At 42.6% G+C, this 26,495-nt stretch overlaps 1 protein-coding gene across 1 annotated transcript in view; it reads left to right on the forward strand.

Moving 5' to 3' along the window:
* LOC137332389 (uncharacterized) overlaps window positions 1-26,495 on the forward strand; it is a 209,816-nt gene that overhangs the window by 178,024 nt on the left and 5,297 nt on the right. Inside the window, exons 12-15 of the mRNA XM_067996189.1 lie at window positions 5,246-5,311; window positions 5,470-5,557; window positions 17,792-17,854; window positions 17,940-18,031. Of these exons, the coding sequence (XP_067852290.1) occupies window positions 5,246-5,311; window positions 5,470-5,557; window positions 17,792-17,854; window positions 17,940-18,031 (309 nt within the window). The remainder of the gene's footprint in view (window positions 1-5,245; window positions 5,312-5,469; window positions 5,558-17,791; window positions 17,855-17,939; window positions 18,032-26,495) is intronic.

Raw genomic sequence — 26,495 nt, forward strand, 5'->3', positions numbered from 1 at the left:
TTTTACTGCGACGGGCATTGCTTGCCCACTAGGTCTAGCAGGGAACAGCTCTTCCTCAAAGAGGCTTAAGATGTCTGCCACCACCTGTCGATTCAATCTCAGTCTGCGTAGGTACTGGTCGTCAGAGAGGTCCAGGAAGCTCAGCCTCTGCCTGTGGACCCTCTCACGTGGGTAGTGCCTCCTGTGACCTCGGCCCTTCTGTTGCTTGCCCTCTGCTGTTTTCCAGGTCCTTGTTGCTCACCTCTCTCTTGTGCAGATCCCAACACAGCATGACGTGGCTGCCCTGGATGGTCAATATCCTCCTCCTCAGATGTCCTCTGGAACACATCCATTGCGCCCCCCATCCTGATCTTGTCAGTTTGAGAGGCTCCAAAGTTTGGTAAAGATATCTCAACACAAGAACTCTCAGTCTCAACAAAGAACTCTCTGAGAGAACTGAGAGACCAGCTGCAATATTTGAGCTTTTATTGACATGGGTCAATCACAGATTTAAAAGCCGAAATCAACTTCGACTGAATCTCACCTCCATTTCACTGGCAAGATTCAGAAGCCCCGGGAAATCCATGCTGGAGACGATAAATTAATTTCTGTTTATGAATCAATTAAGAAACACCTACCGAACTACCTCAACGATCTTAATTGATATGCTAAGTACCCGCCCACCGGCAGTAATTGGGGACACGACTTTGGCTGCATGCGTGCTTCGCTATTCACTTTCCTTTTTGGTCAGCCGGTGTCTGATACACTGAAAGCTCTTTACTATCTTTAAGAAGTCTCAAAACCAAGCTACTGATAAACACACACAGACAGAATTTCTGTTTGACTACAATGGAGTGCATACTTGCTCCCCATAGAGAGACACCCTAAGTCCAGAGAGCTTAAGAACAGGTTGGCAGAGTCAAGGCTTCGAAAACTCCAAGTGTGCATAGGGCTACTGTGGGACTTTAACCAGCTAAAGCCACACAGCTTTCCACTGCTTGGTTACATGTGTGATAACAAAGTTACATGTGTGATTACAGCAATACATTGGTTAACAATCATCAGATATATGTTTGATTAATACAAAGGTGAATTACACAAACTACATATTTGATACTAACAGGTGACAGTATAATCTTACACTGGGAGACTAACTCCCTCACCAGGTTATTTAGTGACTGATTGATGTTCACATGCCATGGTGTCCTGGGAGCCAAAAGGAGTTTTCTGATATGATGTAAGTTAGCCACATTGCTGAAGAGGAATTGGTTAATAACATTTTAGAAAATGCACTGCTTGAAAGAGTGGTGGAAGCAGATTCAATAGCTTTCAAAAGGGAATTGGATAAATATTTGAAGGGGAAAAAATTGCAGGACTATAGGAAAAGGGCAGGGGAGTGGGACTAATTGGATAGCTCTTTCAGAGAGCCAGCACAGGCATGATGGGCTGACTGGCCTCCTTCTGTGCTGTATCATTCTATGATTCTTTTTTTTTATTCGTTCATGGGATGTGGGTGTTGCTGGCAAGCCAGCATTTATTGCCCATCCCTAATTGCCCTTGAGAAGGTGGTGGTGAGCCGCCTTCTTGAACCGCTGCAGTCCGTGTGGTGAAGGTTCTCCCACGGTGCTGTTAGGTAGGGAGTTCCAGGATTTTGACCCAGCGACGATGAAGGAACGGCGATATATTTCCAAGTTGGGATGGTGTGTGACTTGGAGGGGAACGTGCAGGTGGTGTTGTTCCCATGGGCTTGCTGCTCTTGTCCTTCTAGGTGGTAGAGGTCGCGGGTTTGGGAGGTGCTGTCGGAGAAGCCTTGGCGAGTCGCTGCAGTGCATCCTGTGGATGGTACACACCCGAATTCAATGAAAATGTAAACCTGGAAGGATATAAATTAAACTGGAGGTGTTTGGAGAGATGCGGGATGATTTTACATAGTTTCTGATTTTCTAGAAGAGACAGCACTAAACCAATCAGAAATAGTGGGGACACAGATCCATGGCCCAGGGGAATAGCAACGGCTGGAGTCAACCTGACCTCTGGCCTCAACCCTCAGAAGCACATTAGGCAGTACTAAGCTGTCCAGGTTCCAGAGACACACCGAACGATAGCTCTCTCCCAGGAGCAAGCTGCCATGACAGAAGGGATGCCTCAGTCCCATGAGCCTTTTGTAGCACAAGTGTAATCAACCACATCTTGCGATATTGGCCTTCACTTTGCACTTAGGAGAAGCACTGGAATAGGAGAAAAAAGAACACGTTTAGTCACCCAAGGGAATTATGGTGTAAAGAATGAGTAGGCTGGCTTCTGTTCACTTTGGAGTTTGTTGTATGAAAGGAGAATGTGGACTTACGTCATGTGTTATTCATGGAGATTAGATTCATACAGAAAAGGGTGCAATTATTTCATGGTAACATATTCAATCATGTGATTGTTATTTGCATGGTCATGTAGGGGCAAAGAAGTCCGATATGTTATCATGTTCTAGGATGGGTACTGAACTGATAGATTGGTCCTTTATTTGAAGGTGGAGAAGAATGAGTTACGGCAATGGAGACAAGGTAGACTATGTTAAACAGAAGAGAGGACCAGTGATGACTTGTGCTCTGATGTCCCTTGCAGTAGTCACTGAGGTGTTCTTTAAGTGACAGTCATCCTGTTGCTTTCCTCCATGTACTGCTGCCTCCAAAACAGCCAGGATCATCTCCCTAGGAATGCCTTTTTGTATGGCAAAATGCAAGACACAACAGGTTACAACTACATGGGACACACAAGCTGAAGCATACTGCAGAGCCCTTCCCGACCTGTCATGATAGCGAGACCACTCTTTTAAGGCCCTGTTGGACCACTCGAAGACCACGCTAGTAAAGACGTGTGCCTCGTTGTAGCACTCCCCTGCTACTGTGTGGGAAACACTTAGTGGGGTCATTATCCATGGGAGCAGAAGGTAGGCTTTGTCACGCACAAGACATCCATTGAAATGATTATCTTCCTTGAAGAAGTCAGGGCGGGTTGAATTCCAAAGGACAAATGTAGTGTGATAACTTCCAGCGAATCTCACATTGACAGAAACGATCCTTTGCATATTGTCACATACAATCTTCCTTCCAGGGAGTGAAAGCCCACTTGTTGAAGAAGCTAAGAGGGATTGATTGTAGGACCTCACAAAGCAATGGGGGCACCATCTATTGCATCCTTAGCCTTGGAAAAGCCAGCAACCCCATAAAATTATATAGCCCTAATCATTGCCGACTTGTTGTGATGCTAAAGTCAATCAATTCCCCATCATCAATATGTTGAATGCATGTCCGTATTGCAACCTGGCTGATATTACAGACACCCCCCTCCCCCCACCCCCCACCGTGGCTGCCTGAATTGTTCTGGTGCCCTGTGCGCAAAGCAGAAGTAAAACGGGAGAGAATCATTATGCACTGTTACAGCTCCTTTATATTGCCCAGGGACTTGTAGGGGCACCTGCAAGGAAAGTGGAGTACTTGTGCCTGGATCAGAAATGAGCGGCATTACAACAGTTCCCGTCTTCTTTCTTGGGTTTCCGCTTGGCAGAGGCTCCATGCTTAGCACTGCTCAGATCAGAGGATTTCAAAAGTGACAAGCGACAAACTGTTGGTAATTGTTTTCCTACAGATGCAGCAAAGGTGTAGCAAAGAGGACTTGAGGCTGGAGATTTTCTGGCTGCAGTTTTTGGACATCAGCCAGAAGGCCCCACAGCCAGTGGACTTTCCTCCACCACTTCCAGGCAAAGGCACTGCCAAGAATGAGCGTGCACCAGGTGAAGGTCAAGTCAAGGTAATGACCTGAACCTGTATAACAGCAAGGCTCAGGTTCCATTTCCTTGCCATTTCCCTATACTCTTAATTTTTTTTTCGTTTCAAATATTCACCCACTTCCCTTTTAAAGGCTATTATGGATTCTGCTCCCACCACTGTTTCTGGAAGTGCAGTCCATGTCCTAAGAACCCTCCGCTTAAAAAAAATTCTTCTAACCTCTTCATTCTTGGATTAATGCCCAGGCGTACTGGAGGGGAAAATCGGCTTTTGGACATTTTAACCACTTCACCTGTTCATCCTCCTGATTGTAACTGTATCAGTTTCTGGAGCATCCATTCATTTATGATACTGTCATAATCATTGATTCCTGCTTGATCTTTGCTGGATGCAAAAGATACATTTTCTCGATATAAATGTTGTATTTGCATCTTTATCCACTCTGCGTACTCATGATAATGCACTAATGTAATTCTAGGATGTCAGCGTTGAATAATGCTTTGGGGTCCTAACACAGGCACAGGACCCTAATTAGCATCTTTCAGTAGGTGCCCACCGATTTCAGGTGGGTTCGCTGGATGCCTAAAAGAAGCCCCGATTCAAAATGACGACGGCCGAATTCCGTGCATGAAATGGGTATGCAAGATCAGGATCTGACTTTCAGTGCCTTAGCATCATTTTTTAGAGGTAAAACAGCCATTCCCAATTTGAAAGTTTTCCCCAACATGTTGATGTAGGGGCATCGGTAAAGATTCACGCTCCCTCCCATGGAAAATAGCTTGTAAGAAACGGGGCGGAATACTGGCAGAGTTATTATGTGCCTCATTTTCCGCTTCCCCGGCCAGAGATCTTCCAGGGACTTTGACCCTGATCGGAATTTTGGTGCCAATATTTCTAAATCCTGCTGCTCTTCACTGCTGTATATTGATGTGAAATTACTGGCAGAACAATGCTTAGAAGTAAATAGAAATGTGCTGTTCTGATGCTTCTAAGCAAAGCAAATAATGTGTTGCATGAAATTTTGAACTTTTTTTTGATACAAGGGCTTGTTTGTTTATGCATAAACAGCTGTTGTATGCGTTGGTTTCTGTATGTCAGGAGAATACATTTATTTATATCTACCTGCATTGAGTAAGGCAAACATTTTATTTTTTCCCCCAGGGACTAATCATAAATTATTTTATTGTTTCTCACAAACCTTTTCTAATTCCATCAGTGGTAAGGTGCACCTTTCCCCTTACTAGTATCCAACCCCCACAGCAATGTAGTCACCAACTCTTCATGAGCAACGCCACAGGAGATCTGCTAGTGCTTAATAAGTATCTTTTGAAAACAATACCTACTGAATATGAAACAATGCTTATTGCTATTTCTATCAGCTTTCATGGCATGAAAACATATAATTAAATAACAATTGAATGTTTAATGGTACTGGCCTTCAATAGCTTTTGTCTTTTATTCATTAATTATGTATGCTTGTTTTTTAGCCTTAATAAACAGCTAGATCGAACAAATCGAATATGGGAAAAGAAGTTTGCTATACTGAAACAGAGGTATAATTTACAAAGTTCATGAACAAAATAATATGTTTTATTTGGCAATGAAAATTGTGTTATTCTTCACTTAATTATTGTTGCAGTGATTTAATAAGTTAACTTTTACTCCACATTGCCATGCAATTTTATTTAAAAACGAATCTGTAAACTTTCAGTTACCATGCAATAAAGGATGAGATGTATCTGAGATGTTCTTTGCAACGCCAAGCACCAACCCTCCACTGTGCCTTTACACGTTACACTGTAAGTACCTATTAATGAAATCCACAATTATAGAAATATGACACCTTTTATAATGCCCAACCTACAATATAAATGTGTTTCTGTTAACCAATAAATAATGGCAGGCAGTTGATGCAAAAGTAGTAACAAATGTTGAACATCACAATAGCAACGAGTAAATGGACTGTTATTGAAATATGTTATTGCAAAACCTAGTTGAAAGGCCAAGGCCCATACTGCAGGACACCATTAAGATTGACAAAAATAGGATAGAAGATACTTCAAGTAGTGGTTAGGCGACGCCAAGCTTGGGCTTTAAAAATCAGTAGATTGTAGGAAGACTAAGAAAAGTTCCACAATCTTGATGTCCCAAGAAAGAATGGCTAAGAATAGGAAACGATGGTTTGGGTCTTGATTTCAACAGTGAGGATACAAGGAGGAGCCAATGCATGTTGGATATTGTACTTTAGACTCAGGTGGAACATGAGGGGAGTTTGGAGGAGCAAGGATCTTATTAGTACTGATAAAATAAAGACTAGAAAGATTATGATGAGGGAATTTATGGCTAGAAGAGAGAGAAGAATCACCTGTTAATTGCTCTTTTCTTGTATGCTATCCACAAATGTTAGAGATAAAACCATAGAAGCTTACAGTACAGAAGAAGGGCATTTGGCCCATCATGTTTCTGTTTGCTCTTTACTAAAACAATGTAAAACTAATCTCAGTGCCCTGCTCCCTTCCCATAACCTTGCCTCTTCCTCTGCTCCAAAAGGTTATCCAGTTTTCCTTTAAAAGATGGATTCTCCTTGTGGCAAAGCATTCCATGCTCCAAAAATCCTCTGAAGTACATTCTTAATGGAAAGACATGGAAGGGTGTGGAAGCACAGTTAGGCCTAGTAGTTCAAATACATAATTCCCTGAACGTACGAGTGCTGGAAGTAAAGCCATAAAAAAGGCCAATAGAATTTTGGGTTTTATAAATAGGGGCATAGAATACAAGAGTAAATTAATGATGAATGTGTTCAAAACATTGGTTGGGATGCAGGAGTACTATGTGCAGCTTTGGGCACCCCAGTGGAAGTCCTTACTTTTCTCTGTCTTTTCTTTCTTCTACAACCTATTGGCTTTTAAATCTTCTGTGTAAAGAAATTCCTCCTAACCTCTCTTCTCACTCTCTTCATGATCATTTTAAATTATGACCCTCATCACTGACTCCCCAACCAGAGGAAATAGCCTTTCCCTATTAACTCCACCAAATCCCTTCATAGAATCATAGAATGGTTACAGCACGGAAGGAGGCCATTCAGCCCATCGAGCCGGTGCTGGCTATCTGCAAGAGCAATCCAGCTAGTCCCACTCCCCCACCCTTTCCCCGTAGCCCTGCAAATTTTTTCCCTTCAAGTATTTATCCAATTCCCTTCTGAAAGCCATGATTGGAATCTGCCTCCACCTCCCTTTCCTCATGTCACCTTTGGTTCTTTTGCCAATTATCTTAAATCTGTGTCCTCTGGTTCTTGACCCTTCTGCCAATGGGAAGAGTTTCTCTCTATCTACTCTGTCTAGACCCTTCATGATTTTGAACACCTCTATCAAATCTCCTCTCAACCTTCTCTGCTCTAAGGAGAACAACCCCAGCTTCTCCAGTCTGTCCACGGAACTGAAGTCCCTCATTCCTGGATCCATTCTAGTAAATCTTTTCTGCACCCTCTCTAAGGCCTTCACATCCTTCCTAAAGTGCAGTGCCCAGAATTGGACACAATACTCCAGTTGTGGCCGAGTTTTTATAAAGCTTCATCATAACTTCCTTACTTTTGTACTCTATGCCTCTGTTTATAAAGCTCTGGATCCCATATGCTTTCTTAACTGCTTTCTCAAACTACCCTGCTACCTCAGCAATTTGTGCACATATATCCCCAGATCTCTCTGTTCCTGCACCCCCTTTAGAATTGTACCCTTAGCTTATATTGCCTCTCCTCGTTCTTCCTACCAAAATGTATCACTTCGCACTTCGCTGCATTAAATTTCATCTGCCACGTGTCCGCCCATTCTACCAGCTTGTCTATGTCCTCTTGAAGTCTATCACTATCCTCCTCACTGTTCACTACACTTCCAAATTTTGTGTCATTTGCAAATTTTGAAATTGTGCCTTGTACACCCAAGTACAAGTCAAAGTCATTATATATCAAGAAAAGCAATGGTCCTAGTACCGACCCCCGGGGAACACCACCGTATACCTTCCTCCAGTCCGAAAAACAACCGTTCATAATTTTTATAAAATCTACTAAATATCCTTTAAGATTTCTCTGCTCTAATGAAAATAGTTCTTATCTCAAGTTTCTCCTCATAACTATAGTTTGTCATCCCTGACATCATCCTGCTGAATCTATACTGCATGCGCCCTATGACTTTAATACCATTTCTATTATGGGGCACCCAAAGCTGCACGTAGCACTCTAACTGAAGCCTAACCAATATTTTGATTCCAACGTCCCACTGTTCATCTACGTACTTAAGTGTCTTTTCACTAAATGTACACTCCCATTACTTTTCTTTTCTCCCAGTCCCAGTGCCCAAGCCTCCTCACACTTATGTAAGTTAAAATGCATTTGGCACCTGTATTCCCATTCCGCTAACTTATTTATAAATTCCTGAAGTCTCATACATTCCTCAACACTCTTTGCCAATACTCCTACTTTTATGTTTTCAGCAAATTTTGAGACTATGTTCCCTACACCCAAGTCCAAATCATCGTTGTACATATATACCAAGAACAAACGTGGACCCAGCACTGATTCCCGGGGCACACCACTTCCATCCCTTCTCCAGTCTGAGCAACATCCATTTACCCTAACTTTTTGTTTCATGTCTGTCAACTAACTTTCTGTCTATGTTGCTTCATTTTCTTTTAATAGCATTTTTTTTTTATTCGTTCATGGGATGTGGATGCCGCTGGCGAGGCCGGCATTTATTGCCCATCCCTAATTGCCCTTGAGAAGGTGGTGGTGAGCCACCTTCTTGAACCGCTGCAGTCCGTGTGGTGACGGTTCTCCCACAGTGCTGTTAGGAAGGGAGTTCCAGGATTTTGACCCAATGACGATGGTCCTTCTTCTTTAGAAAGCTCTTGCTGCTGTGAAGGACCTAGAGGACAGAGAAAAGGGACAAGAGTTAGGATGGTACTGAGGAGATGGACTTTAGAAGGTGACAGTTTTCAGAATGCAACTTGAATTTGTGAAGCTTGCTGAATATTTGTTGAGGTGACTGAAGCATTACAAGTAATATGCAGACATACTACTCAGATAACCTGCCAGCGTTGCATTCCCCAATACGCACTGCTTTTCCAGAGCCATTAATGGCCAGAGCTTCCTGCTCCACTTAGGTGAAAGCTATTATGTCTGGTAGTCCTCCCCTGATCTTGGTCCTTTGCTTGGCAATATGTGCTATCTTCTCCTACAGAAAGAGAGGGCAAGAGTTAGTGAGTGGTTGTTGTAAAGGTAAGTGGAGATGTGTAAGGCTTGTGCATGTAGTGAATGTGTTGTGAGCTGGAGAAGGAGCAAGATGAAACAACGATGGGGACGTAATGAATGTAAAGCCAAGTGTGTTGAATGTGAAGTGAGAAAGCAGTGCTAAGAGGGGTTGTTGGTTGTGCAAGTGCTAAAATGTGAGGAGAATCCTGTTAGTGTGTGGTGTGAAGAGAATAAAGGAAGAGGTGAGTGTGTTTGGAATGAGAAAGAGAGATGTTGCAGTGTGCCCTTGTGATTGTATGCTTAAGGATATGATGGAGTGGAGGAAATTGTTGAGAGTGGTGGAGGAGGGGGTGAAAGGAGCGTTACGCAGGTGTTGTCTAGAGAGGTGGAGAGATAAGAGCTGTACTTACCCTTGCTGCTCTTGTGAGGTCATTGAAGCGTTTCCTACATGAACCCAGGTCCTGGGGGTGATGCTGCTGGCCCTGACCCTCTCAGCTACCTCTGTTCGGGCTTGCTGGATAGTCACCCTAGGTATGCTCCTGCGGTTGCTAGGAGACAGTACCTCCCTCTTTGCCCTGACCTCCTCCATCAGGATCTCCAAGGAGGCATCAGAAAATCTGGGGGCAGCTGTCCGATTAATTGCTTTCAGTTAAAATATGTGAAACGTGATGGCTGTAAGTGGGACATCCATAACCCTAAGGGTCCCCTTGCAGTGTCAAAAGAAGATTAATGACCTCACAAGGTCAGAAAAGGTAAGAGTGTTTTCAAATGAATAACAGGACAGATAACTGAATCACAGCAAAGCACGTGAGTATTCTCTAACACAATAGTCAGGCCTTTGGGTATCACAAAAAGCCTTTGGGGTATCACAAGGCAACATATCCCTTGTCCCAGAAGCAGAGGTAATGGAAGCATTACAAGTAATATGCTGATAGTACTCATGTCAAGTATCTGACATCCTGTAAAGGCCTGCTAGCACCCTGAAATCTCACATCCTAGGTACTTGTTCGCTTCCATCTAACATTGCTACCATCCATTCCACAAATCCCGATAGACTGTGACCACAGGATCTGGAGACTGCAGCAGCCACTTAACATTATGCATTCCTCCTGCAGGAGAAGACAGCGCATAATGCCATCAAATTCCAGGCTTCTGAGGGAGGGCGGCCAACATCTGGCATTTAACAGCACATGAAGAGGAAGCAATGTCAATAATTGGCTTCAACTTTGTCCTGGCAGTTGGGGATTTTTCCTCCAACAACAACAGCTTGCATTTATGAAGCTCCTTTAATGTAGAATAAAAATTGTCGAAGCGCTCGACAAAAGCGTAAGGAAAAAATGCATGGCAAGCCATAGAACAAGATATTAGGAGCAGTCACCAAAAGCATGATTGAAGTGGTGGGTTTTAAGGAGGGTCTTAAAGGAGGAGAGGGAGGTGGAGCACGATGGGGTTTAGAGAGGGAATTCCAGAGTATGGTGGCTAGACGGCTGAAGGCAAAGTCGCTAATGGTAGGATGGATGGGAGGGGTGCACAAAAGGCAAGAGGAACAGAGAATTCATGGAGTGCTGGGGATTCATGGGGGTTATGGGGATAGGAGGTGCAAACCCATAAACGCAAGGATGAGCTTTAAGTTTGACATTGGAGGACTGGGTGCCAGTGTACGTCACTGAGAACAGGGGTGATGAGTAAGCAGGACTTGGTGTAGGATAAGATACAAGCATCAGGGATTTGGATGAGCTGAAGTTTATGGAAAGTGGAGGAAGGGAGGCTGGTCAGGAGAGCATTGGAATAGACAGGTCTGGAGGTGACAGAGGTATGGATGAGGGTTTCAGCAGCAGATAGGCTGAAGCAAGGCAGAGTCAGATGATGTTATGGAGGTGGAAGTAGGCGGTCTTTGTGAAGGATAGGATATGGTGTTGGAGCAGGTTGCGAACAGTCTGGTTTAGTCTGGGGCAGTTGCTGGGCAGGGGGTGGAATCGGTGGCGAGAGTACAGAGGCTGTACGCCATGGTACAGTGGAGAAGATTGCTAAAGAGCAGGACCTTGTAGTCTCTTCCACCCCTAGCAACACCAGCAATCACACACGCACCCCATCATTCACCCTCTTATGCACTCAACGGCCCAGAGACACCGACTCAAGGGGGTACCGATAGTGTAGATGAGGAATTGACATGTGGTGAGATACAGAACACAAGGAAGCCCCAGGATGCATATGTGGATTGAAAGGAAGAAAGAAAGACTTGTATTTATATAGCGTCTTTCATGACCTCAGGACATCCCAAAACCTCGGGGCACATATGGAGGTTCTGCGGGGCCATTCCCAACATGTGTGGCAAATGGCTGGGATGGCAGTGGATTCTATGCCCTTCTGTGTGCCAACATCTGAGAGTTAAAAACAGTGGATGTCCAAAGGGACTTAGGCGTTCAGGTACACAGATCATTGAAGTGTCATGAACAGGTGCAGAAAATAATCAAGAAGGCTAATGGAATGCTGGCCTTTATATCTAGAGGACTAGAGTACAAGGGGGCAGAAGTTATGCTGCAGCTATACAAAACCCTGGTTAAACCGCACCTGGAGTATTGTGAGCAGTTCTGGGCACTGCACCTTCGGAAGGACATATTGGCCTTGGAGGGAGTGCAGCGTAGGTTTACTAGAATGATACCCGGACTTCAAGGGTTAAGTTACGAGGAGAGATTACACAAATTGGGGTTGCATCCTCTAGAGTTTAGAAGGTTAAGGGGTGATCTGATTGAAGTTTATAAGATATTAAGGGGAACAGATAGGGTGGATAGAGAGAAACTATTTCCGCTGGTTGGGGATTTTAGGAGCGAGATTAGAAAACATTTCTACACACAAAGGGTGGTAGAAGTTTGGAACTCTCTTCCGCAAACGGCAATTGATACTAGTTCAATTGCTAAATTTAAATGTGAGATAGATAGCTTTTTGGCAACCAAAGGTATTAAGGGATATGGGCCAAAGGCAGGTATATGGAGTTAGATCACAGATCAGCCATGATCTTATCAAATGGCGGAGCAGACACGAGGGGCTGAATGGCCTACTCCTGTTCCTATGTTCCTAGGGGTTCAACTCATTGAAGGTTTTGGCTCCTTACTGGAGACTGGGCAGCCTTCAGTACCTCACTTGAGTGGCCATTCTTCAAGAGTGAGCCAAAAGAGTGAATCTTAGTAGGCTATTTGATTGCAGAGTGAATCACAGCCAAGCCCTATCCTGTCCTTATCCAATATCTACACATGCACAATTTCAACAAGAATTGCTAGATAGCGATCAACAACAGGAATCCTAGCCAATTTTCCCCTCCATAACCCGGAAACACCAAGGGCAATTGTAGCGTGCATAGCATCGCCCTGGCTGAGATCATCTAACTCAGAATCAATTTTGAGTTCTCCCTGGACTGTGTGGTTGACTCAGTGACTTGACTAGTTGAGCTATCAGGAATGTTGCATGAAAAATGAGTTTGATCTCATTAAATGTTACAGAACAGAAATAGGCCCATCAAGTCCATTAGCAAGAGTGCAATTCAGAATTATTTTCCAGAATCCACTAGAATAAAGAAAATTATTCAAGCCTTTAGTGTAACTGTGTGGTCAGTTGTGAAGATGAAACTGGACAGAACACAAAACTTTAATTTTCAGGTGTATTCTAATCTGCAGTGCTCTCATATCATTTTTCTTTTATTTTAATTTACCCATATTTTAGATGCATTTTCCCATATTTAGCCTCTCCTGTCTCTGTAACCTCCTCCAGCCCTACAACCCTCCGAGATCTCTGCTCCCCTCCAATTCTGGCCTCGCGCATGCCCCATTTTCATCGCTTCACCATTGGCGGCCGTACCTTCAGCTGCCTAGGCCCTAAGCTCTGGAACCTCTCCACCTCTCTACCTCTCTCTCCTCCTTTAAGGCTCTTTGAAACCTACCTCTTTGACCAAGCTTTTAGTCACCTATCCTAATATCCTATTTGGCTCGGTGTCAAATTTTGTCTTATAATGCAACTGTGAAGCATCTTGGGACGTTTTACTATTTTTTTTATTCGTTCATGGGATGTGGGCATTGCTGGCAAGGCCAGCATTTATTGCCCATCCCTAATTGCCCTTGAGAAGGTGGTGGTGAGCCGCCTTCTTGAACCACTGCAGTCTGTGTGGTGAAGGTTCTCCCACAGTGCTGTTAAGTAGGGGGTTCCAGGATTTCGACCCAGCGTCGATGAAGGAACGGCGATATATTTCCAAGTCGGGATGGTGTGTGACTTGGAGGGGAACGTGAAGGTGGTGTTGTTCCCATGTGCATGCTGCCCTTGTCCTTCTAGGTGGTAGAGGTTAGCGGGTTAAGGAGGTGCTGTCGAAGAAGCCTTGGCGAGTTGCTGCAGTGCATCCTGTGGATGGTACACATTGCAGCCACGGTGCGCATGTGGTGAAGGGAGTGAATGTTTAGGGTGGTGGATGGGGTGCCAATCATGTGGGCTGCTTTGTCCTGGACGGTGTCGAGGTTCTTGAGTGTTGTTGAAGCTGCACTCATCCAGGCAAGTGGAGAGTATTCCATCACACTCCTGACTTGTGCCTTGTAGATGGTGGAAAGGCTTTGGGGAGTCAGGAGGTGAGTCACTTGCCGCAGAATACCCAGCCTCTGAGCTGCTCTTGTAGCCACAGTATTTATGTGGCTGGTCCAGTTAAGTTTCTGGTCAATGTTGATGGTGGGGGATTCGGCGATGGTAATGCCATTGAATGTCAAGGGGAGGTGGTTAGACTGTTTCTTGTTGGAGATGGTCATTGCCTGGCACTTGTCTGGCGCGAATGTTACTTGCCACTTATGAGCCCAAGCCTGAATGTTGTCCAGGTCTTGCTGCATGCAGGCATGGACTACTTCATTATCCGAGGGGCTGCAAATGGAACTGAACACTGTGCAATCATCAGCGAACATCCCCACTTCTGACCTTATGATGGAGGGAAGGTCATTGATGAAGCAGCTGAAGATGGTTGGGCCTAGGACACTGCCCTGAGGAACTCCTGCACAATGTCCTGGGGCTGAGATGATTGGCCTCAAACAACCACTATGTTATGGGTGCTATATAAATACAAGTTGTTTTTGTTGTTGCAGTAGTAGTAGTAGTAGTAGTAGTAGTAGTAGAAGGGACAGCAATATATGTCCAAGTCAGGATGATGTGTGACTTGCAGAGGAACTTGGAGGTAATGGTGTTCCCATGCACCTGCTACCCTTGTCCTTCCAGGATGTGGAGGCCACGGGTTTGGGAGGTGCTGCCGAAGAAACTTTGGCGAGTTGCTGCAGTGCATCCTGTATATAATACATACTGCTGCGACCGTACGCCGGTGGTGGAGGGAGTGAATGTTTAAGCCAGTGGATAGTGTGCCGAACAAGCGGACTGCTTTGTCCTGGATGGTGTTGAGTGTTTTGAGTGTTGTTGGAGCTGCACCCATCCAGGCAAGTGGAGAGTATTCCATCACATTCCTGACCTGTGCCTTTTAGGCGGTAGAGAGGTTTTGCGGAGTCAGGAGGTGAGCCGCAGAATACCCAGCCTCTGACTTGCTCTAGTAGCCATGGCATTTATTAGGTTGATCCAGTTCAGTTTCTGGTGAATGGTGACCCCCCAGGATGTTGATGGTGGCAAATTTGATGATGGTAATGCCATTGAATGTCAAGGGTAGATGGTTATGCTCTCTCTTGTTGGAGATTGTCATTGCTTGACACTTGTGTGACACAAATATTACTTGCCATTTGTCAGCCCAAGCCTGGATGTTGTCCAGGTCTTGCTGCATGCAGACATGGATCGCTTCATTATCTGAGGAATTGCAAATGGAACTGAACACTGTGGAATCATTGGTTAACAGCCCTACTTCTGACCTTATGATGGAGAGAAGGTCATTGATGAAACAGTTGAAGATAGCTGGGCCTAGGACGCTGTCCTGAGGAACTCCTGCAATGATGTCCTGGGGCTGAGATGATTGGCATCCAATGACCACAACCATCTTTCTTTGTGCCGGATATGAATCCAGCCACTGGAAGGTTTTCCCCCTGATCCCCATTGACTTCAATTTTACTCGGGCTTCTTGGTGCCACACTTGGTCAAATGCTGCTTTGATGTCAAGGGCACTCACTCTCACCTCACCTCTGGAATTCAACTCTTGTTTGGACACAGTTTGGATCGAGGCTGTAATGAGTTCTAGAGCCAAATGGTTCTGGTGGAACCCAAACTAAGTGTCGGTGAGCAGGTTATTAGTGAGCAAGTGCCGCTTGATAGCACTGTTAACGACTCTGTCCATCATTTTGTTGATGATTGGGAGTAGGCTGATGGAGCAGTAATTAGCTGGGTTGGATTTGCCCTATTTTTTGTGGACAGGACATTCCTGGGAAGTTTTCCACATTGTTGGGTAGATGCCAGTATTGTAGCTGTACTGGAACAGCCTGGCTAGAGGCATGGCTAGTTCTGGAGCACTACAGCCAGGATGTTGTTGGGGCCTGTAGCCTTTGTTGTGTGCAGTGCACTCAGTCATCTCTTGATGTCACTTGGAGTGAGTCGAATTGGCTGAAGACTGTCATCTGATGGTGAGGACCTCAGGAGGAGGCCGTGAGGGATCATCCATCAATTTACAGATTAAAAATATTATTTTGTTATTCTTTTACTTCGCTCTAGTAGCTTTCATAAAGTACTGGCAACATGATTCAGTTGCAATATATGATTATCACACTGTCACTTTCTGGATTTCTGACTATGCCACTGCCGAGGGACCTGGGTGTAATGTATATTAAAAATATAACCATTGCTTTGCTCTCAATGGGTTAAATTCACAGTACAGCAGACATCTCGTTTAAGTCAAGTAAGACTAATGTGGGGAAGCATGGTGAGTTCTTTCCTTTGTGTGATTGCACAAAGATAAGTTGTACTGATTGAACTAAGTGAATCTGGTCATAACTGTTACTCTCTATGTTCACTCACAGCTTAACAATTAGTATCACGTTTTGCCTCATCAACTGTTTGCTCGGTCCACCTTCAGACAGATTGAGGAAGTACATATGTGAAAGACATGAATATCTGATTAAAAGAGGCTACAAATCAGGATTATGTTATTATACAAGTAGATATAGAGCAGTATGAGTATACTCCCATAAAAAATTTTAAAACTCAGACCGCTTCTGGGAGCAACTGATGCTACTAAACCCGAGAAGAAATCTATAGGAGTCCTGAATTTGTAACAAACACATTTGAAAAAAAAATAGTATCATGTTTTTACAACAATAAAACACCTAAAAAAATTGAGATGAAAAGCGGCGATACACTGCAGCCCATTGAAACTCCAATATAGTATTCTACAAAAGTTAGGATACATCTGTGATTTTACACAATGATTTTCTGATTTCAACCATGTCCTCATTACAGGATGGTGAACAGAAGCCATGTGATTCCCAATAGAATGAGAGAGAGGGAAAGGAAAAAGGAGGCCTAGTAACTGTGTCTAGCTACAGAGCAGCATTGTAAACATGTGTGGAAAAAATAAATGATTTTTTTAAGTCATCAAACTATGGGGCATTCCCCCTGGTATGCCCCTCTTCTTCATTTGCTCAAGTCCAAGGAGCACAGACTTGAGTATATTTGGTGCAACTGGTTTAGCCATCTATCACCAGATCTAGTTGGACCACGTCAAGTGAGATCAGGACTTATTTTCCTCTGTCAAAGCTGCCCAATATTCCAGGATCATCCAGGTGTGCAGTCGTGGGTGAGCTGCAATTTCTTACAGCTAAACATTAGTAAGACCGAAGCCATCATCCATACCCTTGTCACCAATTCCATCCTCTTCCTGTCTCAGACTGAACCAGAGTGTTTGTAACCTTAGCATTTGACCCCAAAGCTGAGCTTCCGACCCCATATCTCCTCCAGCACAAAGACCGTCTACTTCCACCTCTGTAATATTGCCCACCTCCGCCCCAAACTGAACCCATCTGCTGCTGAAAATGCAATTGTCTCCACCACATTCAGCTGTTCCAATGGCCTCGTGACTGGCTTCCTCTGTAAACTTCAGCTTATTCAAAACTTTGCTGCCTGTATCATATCTCACACCAAGCCCTACTGACCCATCACTTCTGTGTTTGCTGATCTACATTGACTCCTGGTCCCCCAATGCTTCCAATCTAAAACTCTCATCATTATGTTTAAATCCTTCCATGGCCTCACCCCTCTCTATCTCTGTAACTTCCTCCAGCTCTACCACTCCTCCCTCCCCCTGTGAACTTTCCATTCCTCTGACTCTAGCCTCTTGTGCAACCACCCCATTCACCCCACCATTTGCTCTGAAATTCCCTGCCTAATATCTCCTTCTTTGGCCTGCCATCCATTTTTTCTGATTATGCTTCTTTGAAGCACCATGGAATGTTTTTTCTATGATAAAGGCACTATATCAATGCAAGATGTTGTTCTTGTTGGGACAATGTAGAGTGAATTGGAACACTTTTGGGTTTTGCCATAGCAGTAGGGGAGCAGGTTTGAGCTCTCCCATACTAGGTTTCCAGTCACAATCATGCTGCAGTAGGTAGGTAAGATTAGCAGCTCAGAAATGATTCTCCTTCTGTTATTCATCACAGAGTTGTGTTGGCTTGTTTGTCCTCTTGACTGCAGTTGGTGTGTAGGCCAGAGAGACCAGAGGACTGGGGAGAATATATACGACTTTGATGCCCTTATAGTAAAAAAGCACAAGAATAGAAAATTATTTCCTTGTTAATTAATTTATTATGCTGCTATCTTAATTTGTAATGTGTATATTTTTGTGTAGGTCAAAGATTCTGTTGGGATTGATTTTCAAGCAAAAACTAATATTTCTCCATATTTTCCATTGGTAGGTAAAAACTTTCCTTCAGAAAATTAAAAATTAAAGTGCTCTTTGACTGCAAGGAACTTGACTTCATTTTCATTGTTATCAGCCTCAAATAGGGCCCCAATCGGCACCGCTTACAGAGCGAACAAAGCATAACATGGACAGAGCTCCAAGTGCCCCAGGTGCTATTAGCTTAAGGTGAGACATTTAATAATCAATGCAAAATAATCTTCATCATAGCGAATAGTAATACGTCTCTGCTTGTATTCAGCCAATTTTAAATAGCTACAGTGAACCAGATGCTTAAATAATCAAGAACTTCAGCAACATTGCATTATTGGTTAATAAATTCTCAATGATTTAATAGTAGCTGGAGCTCATTATAATGTTGTTATGCAAGCAACTGGTCTCAACAGTCTTGGCATAAATCCAGTGTTAAATTGCTAGTATAATATGAGCCCCTGTGAATGCCTGTAGTATAATACGATAATAGTATTTACCAATACTTCTGTTCCTCCAAAAGCCAAGGGTCTGAGTATATTGTCATGTTATGTCAGCTGGAGCCTATACAACGTGAATGGAGTCTCTTCAACTTACCTACCAGCACCAGTTCCACCCCACCCTACCCATCCTACTACCCCAGAGCTGGTAGACCTGCACTGCATAACAAGATTGATGTGTGTGCTGCTAGAATGGGTAAGCCACACAGACTCTGTGCTGCACTTCCATCCAAACTCAGAGCACCACTGTATGTGCACAGGCACAGGTACCTGTACCCACACAGTGATACTCTGAATTTTATTTGAAGTCAGAAGTACAGCAAGTATAACAAGAAGGGTGCAAATGAAACAGCACTGTTTTAATGCCAATTCACTGGCTCACTCAGCATTGAGTGATGTCCTTATTGCGCGCAATACTGAACGATCAGCTTTCCGAAATCTACTTGAATACACTGTGAGATTCATATATACCAGACTAAAGATTAGCGGCATCTGAACAGGAACTTTATGTTGATGTAATATATAAAACTATTCAATTCTTAATTTTAATAATCAAATAGACACCTGATATGTCAGAAACCACTGTATCCTATAACATAAATTAATTTAAGGTGCGCATCAAAAAACTAAACTTATTTACACAACTTTTCAATCATTATACCTTCCTCAGAGAGCATCTGTTGGAAAAGGTAAGTTAATTCACTTTCCTCAGATAAGCATGTTTTCTCATGAGTTCTGTCTAAAAGAGGCCCGATTGCTTAATTACCCCTCAAACCGGCTTCTTTCCCAGCTTGCACCTAATACAGCCTATATTACTATGTTATTTACAGCCACCATACTAGTACAGACCCTGCTTCAGATTTCAATTTTGCATCCTCTTTTTCAAGCAGAATACCAATAGAAGGAATTTTTATTCTTAGTGCTATATTACAAGTGTAGCTGGACATTATTATGTGTATAGGGTGAGCCTATTTTCCAATTGCAAAGAATAGTCATTCTTCATGTGTTTAATCCTTTTGTAAAAAAAAAATCATGTCTGTGGTATGTGCCAAGATGTTTCATACTAAGTCCTCTTTTACATTTTGGAGGAATTGATTTGACTAAATCTTTATACAAGTCACACTAGAGTACAAGTCCCATCTCTTAATCTTTATGACTGTGTAATTTATGCACAATGTAACTTGGCGTGAAGCAGCAATCACCTGTTTTCAGATTAGTTATAGACTTCCTCACAAAAGTAGCAGCTTTTTGCTACTTAATTATTTACTTGGACATTCACATGGCATTGCAATATGGTAAAAGCTTCCATCTTGTTTTAAAGTCTGTTTATAATGATTTGGAAAATGCTTCTCTCCACAGGTGAAAAGGTAGACTCTATAGTGTATGTATACAATGAGGATGAGCAATAAATGCTAGACTTACCAGCGACGCCCACATCGTGAGAATGAGTTTAAAAAAATGTTTTAAAACATTTACTTTTTTTCTACAGGAATTATTGATAAATATTATATTGACTGTACAGCTAAGTGTAATGACAGCATTGCCCAAGGATCTTTGCCATCAAACCTAATTGCATTTTAAACACCGAATTTGTATGACTTTATTAGAATTCTAGCTAAGCTGCGATTAATCTCATTCATATAATTAAATATTCCAGAAACCTGATAGAAAAGTATTAATAATCCAATAGCTTGGTGCTGCATAAATTTGTGAGGGCAACAATCAAGAAATAACACAAAATGTGATTGCTTCGAAAATCAGTATGAAGACTTTTATTGTGAATGGAATCATCCCTTAGTGGAAGAGACTTGGGCACTGAAGATCCACATGAGGTGGGGCTATAAGCATGCCCACCTGGGACCTCAGCCTACCAAAGTCCGCAGGGTCAGGGAGAGGTCTCCTGTTTTACATGTCCATGGCGGGCACTTATGCACTGTGGGTGGATGTAGGGCACCCGCCATTAGAAATAGGCCAGATAGTCCGGTGGGGGTTGCCAACCCCCACACCTCAGAAAGAAAGAAGTTGTAGGTGATGTCTGCACCCACTGCTGCCTGTAAGGATGATGCTATAAAATAATTGTTAAAAAAAGAATAGATTTTTTTTGTGGGATCCAGGCCATGATCCCGGCCTAGCCCCTCATGTGGTTTTCGCTTCCACTGTTTGGCAAGATCCCTCAAAGCCAGGAAAGCGGGAACCCCTGACATAGAGTGTCCCTGGCCCATCCTTTTCCTGCATCTATGGCCTTGTTGGGGTGAGCGGAAGCTCTTCCTTCAACAGGCCATACCAGGGAAGACTGGATATATATATATATCTAGCGTATCTGGAGAAACTGAGTCTATTATACATTAAAATATAATTGATAACTCCTATGTCAGGCTTCATCAATGGGAAACCTGTTTTAAAATTGTCAACATTTATCTGTAGTACCTGTTACACCTGTAGGTGATGCTGATTCAGGGGTTAAAGATCACACACCATTAACTGCTAAAACAATAGCTGCTATAATATATTGAGAATACTTGAAAAAATTCTGGTTGAATCTGCATGCAGGGTGTCACTATGGAGTCTGTCTCTCCTCTGTATCAGTCGTAAGCTATGTTGGTATCGGTAAGTAGGAACATTTGGATGTAAATTTTAATCTGTTCTTTAATAATTTTCCCTTTTACAGGTTTCCTGTACTTTCCTTCCCCGCACCCCCCCCCCCACCACCACACCAATTTAGCTGCCTGCTTTGTGGCCTCTGCTGCCCACTTTGACTCTCTTGGGATCCTTGTTCCCAACCCCTGCTGGGTGACGCTCCACCTGCTGGTCGAATTCTCTGGTCCCACTAGCTGGCATTGCCGCCAAAGCCTATATCTCACCCACTCCCCCGCCCCTTGCCACTTCTGCACTTTTGAGCGGCTACTGCCCTGCTAATAGCTCAGAATTACTCCATCTCACTCGCTCCTAGTGCAACCTCTCCCTTCCTCCTCAGAGTGTTCCTCTGACACTGACTTGATGACACTTTATGGTTTTTCTCACCACCTCCAGTGCTCCACCCCCACCAATCCAAATATCTGTTGCCTCTTCTCGGGCCATTTGCCTAGCAATCTTCCTCCAAGAAAGCCTTTTGTGGTGGGATGCGCAGACCAATATCAGTACTAACCCTGCATTCATTCGTTGCCATTCTCCGAGGGGTCAATGGCACCAAAATGCTCCCTCGCCCCGTTACAGGAGCAAAGATAGATTGCAGGGTCATAAACTCATTAGATCACTGGAGCAACAAACATTGGGATGACAGATTGAGACACAGATTGGGGATTCAAAAGGATTTTGGGAACAAAGAAATAGACATGGGGGACAAAGAGAGAAATTGGGGACAAAGAAAGAGAGATTGGGGACAGAGATATTAGAGGACTACAGAGACACACATTGTGGGACCAATTGAGAGGGAGGTTTGGTAGACAGAGATATTGAGAGGGGACATGGAGAGAAATTTAAGGGTCAGAGAGAAACACACTGATGGGACAGAGAAAGAAGGAGAAATTGGTGGGACAGACAAAGAGGGATTGGACAAACAGGATGAGAGACTGATTCAGCGGACAGAGAGAGAGATTCAAAAAAAGTTAGAGATTGATGATATAGAGAGAAGCACATGGGAGGACAGAGAGAGATTGGAGGGCCAGATAGATACACACTGGGGAGGGACACACAGAGGAAGAGAGATTGGGCAGATAGAGAAAAATAGATTTGGAGGACAAAGAGAGAGAGATGGAAGGACAAAGAGAGAGATTGGAGAGCTAGAGAAACATACAGAGGGTGGACAGAAAAAAAGAGAGATAACATAAGAACATAAGAAATAGCAGCAGAAGTAGGCTGTGCAGCCCCTCGAGCCTGCTCCGCCATTCAATAAGATCATGGCTTATCTTCCATGTCAACTCCACTTTCCCGCTCTATCCCCATATCCCTTGATTCCCTTAATGTCCAAAAGTTGAGGGACAGTGAGGGAGAACTCATGAAAGATGACATAACAGACAATTCACTAAGAGCAATGTAACAGAAGATCTACTAATATATTATTAAAGTCAGTATATCCTCTCACCTGTAAACACTTCCTACAGACTTTTCAATGTTAATTGTGTCCACACCCAATTACATTTGTAATTTCCTCTGCCGCTTGTAGGTGGCGCTGTAATAGGTTTTCCCATTTAGAGCACTTACCCCATAGTCACGTTTTCCCAGTGACATAACCCATGTGACTCTGTGAAATTCCCCTATTAAAAATACATGGTTCAGGTATGTATGCAGTTGTAGGCTCTGACCACCAAGTGACATTGTGAAGCAGATTTGTCAACTCTAATCCAAAAATTCTGATCTGCCATTTTTTCCCTGTAACTGAAATTTCTAATATCCAAAACTGGGTTTAAAGAACATAAAATTAAATAATTATGTATCTCACAATAACATGATCAAATTTATCCATTGAATTGTCTTTTGTGTCATATAATGCCTCCATTCAAGTTTTTACTACAAGGCAGTGCTGTACATAATTTCCCAGGATGGAATATTTTTCCTCAACTTCTAACAGTTTCTGCTCAGTTGTTTTCAAAATTATTTGAAGAAAAACTAGTGGATAAATTTCAAAAACTTTATTGAGGTAAAATTTATATTGACTTTTTTAAAAACAGTATGTGTGTATGAAAGAAAAAGAATATATTGAATACGCACCTGTTGTAGCTTTTGTTTTGTAATCTATAAACTTCTGAGAGTGTATTAAGTTTAATGAGAGCTTGACAGAGAGGGGATGATAAGAGAGAAGGGTAAAAGTGAGAGAGAGAGAGAAATGGCAGTAAGAGACAATGAGAGATCAGCTTTCTTCATGTTATTAGTTCAATTTTCCAAAAAGAATGGAATTTTGAAATTAACTAATTATCTCCACCTGTGTTTTGTTGACAGTTAGAAAGGATTAATGCTTATAGCTTACACCAGTGAGACAGCGGTTTTAACTGCCAGCATCTGACACAATGACAGGCACACAGATAGAGGGAGGCTGACAGATTCTTTCTAATTTGATTTCTTTAAAAAAAATAAGTTGAATTTTTAAAAGCAAAAAAAGCATTTTGAGGGAAACAAATAGGAAGGGAGGATAGGAGAGAGGAGATAATGGAGAGAGGAGGAGGAAAATAGTTTGAAGGTGAAGGAACCTCTGGCCTCTTGTCCCTTACACTTGGGGGTGGGGGAGTGGATAGAAGATTAAAGATGAGGGAACTAACAGCAAAGCGAGGGGGAGAGAGGACACAGCGGTTGAGTGGGCAGTTTCAAGGGATGGGATAGTGCTGCGCATGAGAGATTGGTAGGACAGGGAGGGAATAGTAGGAAGCTGAAGAGGTAGGGGACACAATGGCGATGAGAGAGTGGAGGAATGCAAGTGATTGGGGGAGGGAATAGGAGGTGAGCCACTCAGGGCCATATTTTTCCAACAACCCCCACCCCAATTGCAGCCTGCAGCCGTTGATGGCTCCATTCTATTCACCCACCACCTCCAGGCCCAAAATAAAAGAACAAAAAATAGAGAAAAAAACGGAAGAGGACAGAAAAAAGAAGACTTAGGGAGAGAGAGAAGGAGAGGAAAACAGAGACAAAAGCAGAAGAGGAGATACAGAGAGAAACAGTAATACGAAGGCAACAGAGACAGGCGAGAGAATGTATTGTCCAACTTACCATGTGCAATACCACAGGAGATTGACTAATTTGAGTAAAAAGAACAGATCTCTGTCAGCATTCCAGTTTGTCAAACAATTGCAGCAAAGTAATAAGGCTGGTATCAGTGTCCAGCCAGGAAGGTAAAAGCAAGAATGTCAAGAATTATAAAAATATATATATTTCAAGAAAAATATGTTCTAATAGTTATAAGTTTAATACCCTGCTTTGTTCCATATGGTGCCTACTATTATCTACACAGTCAGAGAGCAAATCACTCCTATGGGCCCTTCACTACATTGATAGTGAATTACGCAGACATTTCTATAAGGACTTCCTACAGAACCACTTGATCACATCTGCAGCCAGGGAAGTGGGAAAGCAATGACCTGAAACATATGTAGCTGCTTGTAGGGGAGTTCATACAAAAGAAATGGGTGAATGTGCTGGAAAACCCCAGCCTGTCTCCAGATTGAAAATTCATAGAGAGTGACTTTGGACCATCTGAGGGACTTAGGAACTGGCCAACTATAAGGCGTGATTGAAGGTGCAACTGTGCTAGTCCTTTGGTTGATTCCAGATGAATGCAAGCTGAGATCAAGTTTGTGAGTTGTTCCAGCAGAGTTTGAGTGCCTATATCGTTTAGAAAGTGATGATTTGTCTTCAAAATTTCTATCTTCAGAGCGCATTAAACAAAGAAATCATTCTTTTATTTTTTTCTCTCATATATTTCTTCTGTATATTGCTAATACACACCGAGCACTTTGACACCATATACTTTTTTTCAGGGATTGGTTATTTGCTTTGTGCTGCAAATTTTGATTTTTTTTTTGTAACATTTAAAAAACTCTCGACTTTAAAAACTGGTGATTTTCTTTAATTCACATTTATTTCGATGAAATGGCTGACATCTTAATGTATAAATATTCCAAAATGATCCAAATGTTGGAATTCAAAGAAAGCTGCATGAGCTGACATATTTTGGAATAAGAGTGCAATAACTGTTAATTATGTAATTCTGTGTGGCTTCATGCATTTGATGTCTGCATTATATCCCAAAATGGATTATGCATTTTAGCTAATAGCAGCAACATCTGAGCTGTGTTCAACACTGCAGTTTTCAAGTTGCATATGACATTTAAGTTGTAAATACACTTAAAGTTGTGGGGTGTTATTAAGAGCGTGTGTGAATAAAAACACTGGGAGTGCTTGTAAAACAGTTTCAGGCCTATTGTAAGGGAGGAATAATGGATTTCTCAGAAGCCGTTTTGATTTTATGCATGTGCAGTGCCATTGTGAAGTTGTAGCATTGTGCAGCTTTCAGTGACATCATTTATCATTTCAACACCTCACCCCACCCCTCCCCCCCAAAAAATCACACACAAAACACTTCTATCGGGACTTGCTTATGTAGCTTGCAAACACTGAGGCAGAATCAATGATAAACTACAATGGAGTTTTGTCACTTACTGTGACATGCAGAAGATTGGCAGATTTATGCAACTATTGCTTTACTTTTCGGGGAATAGCGTTGTGGCACTGGCTCTGTTTGTATTCTATAGTCCTTTTGAGTCTTATGCTTAAACCATGGGAATTCTGAAGGCTGATCTTCAATGGCAGTACTTTATTCAATGATTATAGATAATGTTATCTCTAGAATGTGACTGAAGATACTGGTACCTTGCAGAAATCCTGACTTTATAGGAGAGGGCATATTCTTTAAAGTCAAATTGTACAATTTAATTTCATCCTGGCTGAACCATAGCTGAAAGACCTGGTGGTTGATTTTGTTTTCCATACAAGCACAAAATGCATGGGATTCATTCCTACCCACTGCAATTTTGCTTAACCTTTCACTATTTTTCAAACTAAATTATTCTGTGCAATATGGTGGACAATAAGGACAAAATCTTGATTCACTCCAACTTATCAGTCACAATTAATCAAACTTAACAATGGAAATAATGATGTGTTCAAAGAATCTGAAAGCTCTAGGTCATTTCTAGGGCAGCCTTCTTGTCTCTTTTTAGCTTATAGCTTTTAGAAAAATACTGTTTTCTAAAATCTGACTAAAGAAAGCAGTGTGATCCCAGCAGTAGTCAATCATGTATAAACTGCGCAACATGAAATCTTGAAACTGGCTCATATACAAATTCTAGCTATAGGTTAAGTTTCTGTGGTTTCATGAGAAGCTTATTGTAAGATTTCCAATTCCTATGCTAGCAAAAGGGGTAACCTGCAGCTTGAGCTGGTTACACGCTTTAGTTAAGTGCTCCCACCCACTGCCTTTGGGTCTGTGCAAGGTCTGTGACCTGTTTAGAATTTTCAAGTGAAATGTCATGTTGCCCCTCCCAAATGGGAGTTTCTGCTCTCATTTGATCAACAAAAAACGATTGGGGACGGTAAAATCTGTGTCTCTGCATTGTAATTTGGAAAAGTTCACAAAAATGCACCATGCTAAAAAGCTAATACTTATTATATTA

This window comes from Heptranchias perlo, chromosome 2 (assembly GCF_035084215.1).
Source record: "Heptranchias perlo isolate sHepPer1 chromosome 2, sHepPer1.hap1, whole genome shotgun sequence".
Taxonomy (NCBI): Eukaryota; Metazoa; Chordata; class Chondrichthyes; order Hexanchiformes; family Hexanchidae; genus Heptranchias; species Heptranchias perlo.